The sequence below is a fragment of the Chelonoidis abingdonii genome, chromosome 11 (genome assembly GCF_003597395.2).
Source record: "Chelonoidis abingdonii isolate Lonesome George chromosome 11, CheloAbing_2.0, whole genome shotgun sequence".
NCBI classification, from domain to species: Eukaryota; Metazoa; Chordata; order Testudines; family Testudinidae; genus Chelonoidis; species Chelonoidis abingdonii.
In genome coordinates this window covers 53,076,161-53,079,517 of record NC_133779.1, presented here as the reverse complement: position 1 = coordinate 53,079,517, position 3,357 = coordinate 53,076,161, and the positions used below count along the sequence as shown (strand labels likewise).

The 3,357-nt window shown below is 53.6% G+C and overlaps 1 protein-coding gene across 1 annotated transcript in view; it reads right to left on the bottom strand.

Moving 5' to 3' along the window:
• Positions 1–570: 570 nt before the first annotated feature.
• The window catches only part of LOC116834318 (interferon-inducible GTPase 5-like), an 11,998-nt gene continuing 9,211 nt past the window's right edge, over positions 571–3,357 (bottom strand). Inside the window, exon 2 of the mRNA XM_032796313.2 lies at positions 571–2,038. Coding sequence (XP_032652204.1) covers positions 796–2,007 — 1,212 coding nt within the window. The 5' untranslated portion in view covers positions 2,008–2,038 and the 3' untranslated portion in view covers positions 571–795. The remainder of the gene's footprint in view (positions 2,039–3,357) is intronic.

Here is a 3,357-nt window from a genome sequence, read left to right as displayed (position 1 = left end):
GTCAGCATCATTATTCCCATTCTACAGGTGGGGAAACTGAGGTACGTGGAGGGGAAGTGACTTGCCCATCGTCATGGAAGAGCAGAGCTGGGGATAAAACTCTAGTCTTCAGTCCACTAGGCCACACTGCCCAGTGACTTAAGTGGAGCTTTCCCCCAATTTGCCCCAGCTGAGGTTCTGGCCCAGAATATTTACAGCTTCTGGTTTACAACAGAGTTACACCTCATTTACAATGGAGTATTTACAGTAAAATCACATCTAGTTTACAATAAACCATTTAGTTGTAATGGGGTAACCCCAGGTTATAACAATCTATGTACAAGAGTTACTCCTGGTTCACACCAGCATTACTCCTGGTATCAAGTAGATTTACCCTTGGTTTACAACAGAGAATTGACATCTGTGTTACTCCTTGTTCACAGCGGGGTATTTACAACAGAGTTATGACCAGTTTACAATGAAGTATTTATGATGGAATTACCCACAGTTTATGATGACCTATTTAAGATGGACTATTCCTGGTATACAACACACTCACCCCTGATTTGCACCAGTGTCAGTGACACAGAACCAGCTCGGATATTTGACATTTAAATCGCAAAGTAACAAATGCAGCAGAAACTTTAGACATTCAATCATGGGTTTTATATCCAGCTCTGGAATGAAATTCTGAGATCAGGTAGGAAGCTTGAGGGATTTCCACAGGATGCTGGAATCCTGTCTGCACCTGGCACTGGATTTTGGTCCCTTGCCTCACAGAAGGTGTTTCAATCTTTCTCTCTCCTCCTTTCTGGCTCATTTCTTAGCATCCAGGTTAAAAGCTTTAATAAGCACCTTCTGGGCATCAGCAGCCACAGCATTCACAAAGCTCCTCAGCATCTTGTACGTGGTGGCAAAAGACAGTGCTCCAGATGCAAGTGAGCCCAGGAGTGGGACAGAGCTCAGCACCTCATTAGCTAGCTTAGGTGCCTCGCTGCCTGCCTGTATCAACAGCTGCACCACCAGGATGTTGGAGATCTCCTTGGCCAATGGTGACTTGATCACAGCCTTCATCTGCTCCACTGGCTGCCCCATTTGTGCCGCCAGCTTCTCTAGAGAGTCGTCGTCCAGGCCAAAGCCCTTGCAGTAACCTTGCAGGGTCCTGGCCAGGACGTCCACATCGCAGGAGATCAGGAGCCCTGGGATGGGCGCGGCGTGGACACCGCAGGCCACGGTGGAGACCAGCCACATGTGTTCCAACATTGCTGCCTTCTTCTTCTCCAGGATGTGCAGGGAGATGTTGGGCAGGGCCATCAGGAAGGCGTGCCGCTTGTGGTGGCTCAGCTCCCTCTCCAGCGTCTTCCCCAGGAGGTGGAAGTCGTATTTGCTGAGATCAAAGGCCGAGAGGAGGAAGACCTGGGGCGAGTGGATGCCTTGGGCCCGCAGACCCTCCAGGCAATTCTGCCGGATCTCCTGCAGCACCCCCACCTCGCTGTAGCTGGATGGCCGGCGCCTGAGGGAGCAGTCCAGGTCTACATCCACCTTGGAGCGGACAAAATAGAAACTCTTGTCCATGGCCTGGATGTGGCGGGCCAGAGCAGCGTGGTTGGCGGTGAAGCGCTGTGAGGCAATGATGAAGAAGATGTCATAGCGCGAGAAGCTGACCTGCTCCAGGTAGGTGTCGGGGTGGAAATCGGGTGTGCCGATCCCCGGCAGGTCCCAGATGGTCACGTTGGGATACCGGGGATGCTGATATGGAGTCGGCTCCCTGGTGGTCTCCACCACACCGGTGCGGGCAGCACCTGCATCTTCATCGCCCAGGCCCCGGAGGGCATTGACGAAGGACGACTTCCCAGAGCCAGTCTCGCCCGTGATGCCCACATCCAGCTGGACACTCTCCAGTGACTCCAGCATCTCCTGCAGCCTGGAGGCCACTCCAGCGAGGTTCCCCTCCTCAAAGGCAGCTTTCAGGGCCTCCAGCTCCTCCCTCGACAGCTTGATGATGCCCTCACTGCTCTGTGAGGCCATGTTGGCTCCGGCAAGCTGCTGCAGCCCCTGCCTTACAGAGGGAAAGGCCAGTTCCTGTGTGAGTTCCTGGGAATGCTGAACTGCTGAAACCCTCATATAGGTGTTTGTCTCAGGGCAGCTCCTCCCAGAAACCCAGCCCCCTCCCAGCCTCCATCTTCTCTGGCCCGGCCTGTGGCAGCTCCCGCCCCTCTAACCTCCCACAAATCCAGTTCCCCCTCACCTAGATTCCCACCCTGGCCTCCATCTCCTCCGGCCTGGGCTATCACAGCTCCTACCACTGCCTCGGTTCCAGACCTCCCCTCAGCTGAGATTTCCCACCCCCACCCCCCCAGCCTCCATCTCCTCTGCCCTGGCCTGTGGCAGCTCCCACCCCTCTGGCTTTCCCGAGCATCAGACAGCCGTGTGGGCTAGCTGGGAGGGAGAACATGGGCTTGAAGCAAGAGCAGAAGTGGAGCTGAAGGGAGGGAGATAGTAGGAGTAGGGCCCTATCAAATTCATGGCCATGAAAAATGTGTCATTGACCATGACACCTGCTCTCCCTTCTTCTGAAATCTGGTCTTGTGTGTCCTTGTACCCTATACTATAGAGATTTCACAGGGGAGACCAGTGTTTCTCATACTGGAGGTTCCGACCCAAAAGGGCATTGTGGGAAGGGGGGTTGCAAGGCTATCGCAGAGGGGTTGCAGTACTGCCACCTTTACAACTACACTGCCTTCAGAGCTGGGTGGCTGGAGAGCAGTGACTGCTGACAAGGCGCCCAGCTCTGAAGACATTGCCCCACCAGCAGCAGCACAGAAGTAAGGAGGCAATACTGTACCAAGCCACCCTGCTGCGCTGCTGCTGGCACCAGCGCTGCCTTCAGAGATGGGTGCCCAGCCAGCAGCCACAGCTCTCTGGCTGCCCAGCTCTGAAGGCAGCGCTGCCGTCAGCAGCAGAAAGGTGGCAACACCATGATCCCACTCCTACAACAGTCTTGCAACCCCCCCACCTCCTTTTGGGGTCAGGACCCCATGGTTACACCACCATGAAATTTCAGGCGTAAATATCTGAAACTGAAATGTATAATTTTTAAAATTCTATGACCATGAATTTGCCAGGGCCTCCTACGTGTGAGGTAAGGAGCAACTAGGAATCTTTCACCAAGACCAGTTCCACAGAACTGGGCAGGGTCATCAAGGAAAAAGTTGCAGAGAATCCTGTGGCACCTTATAGACTAACAGACGTTTTGGAGCGTGAGCTTTCGTGGGTGAATACCCACTTCGTCAGACACAGGTAGTGGAAATTTCCAGGGGTAGGTATATATATGCTAGCAAGCAAGCTAGAGATAACGAGGTTAGTTCAATCAGGGAG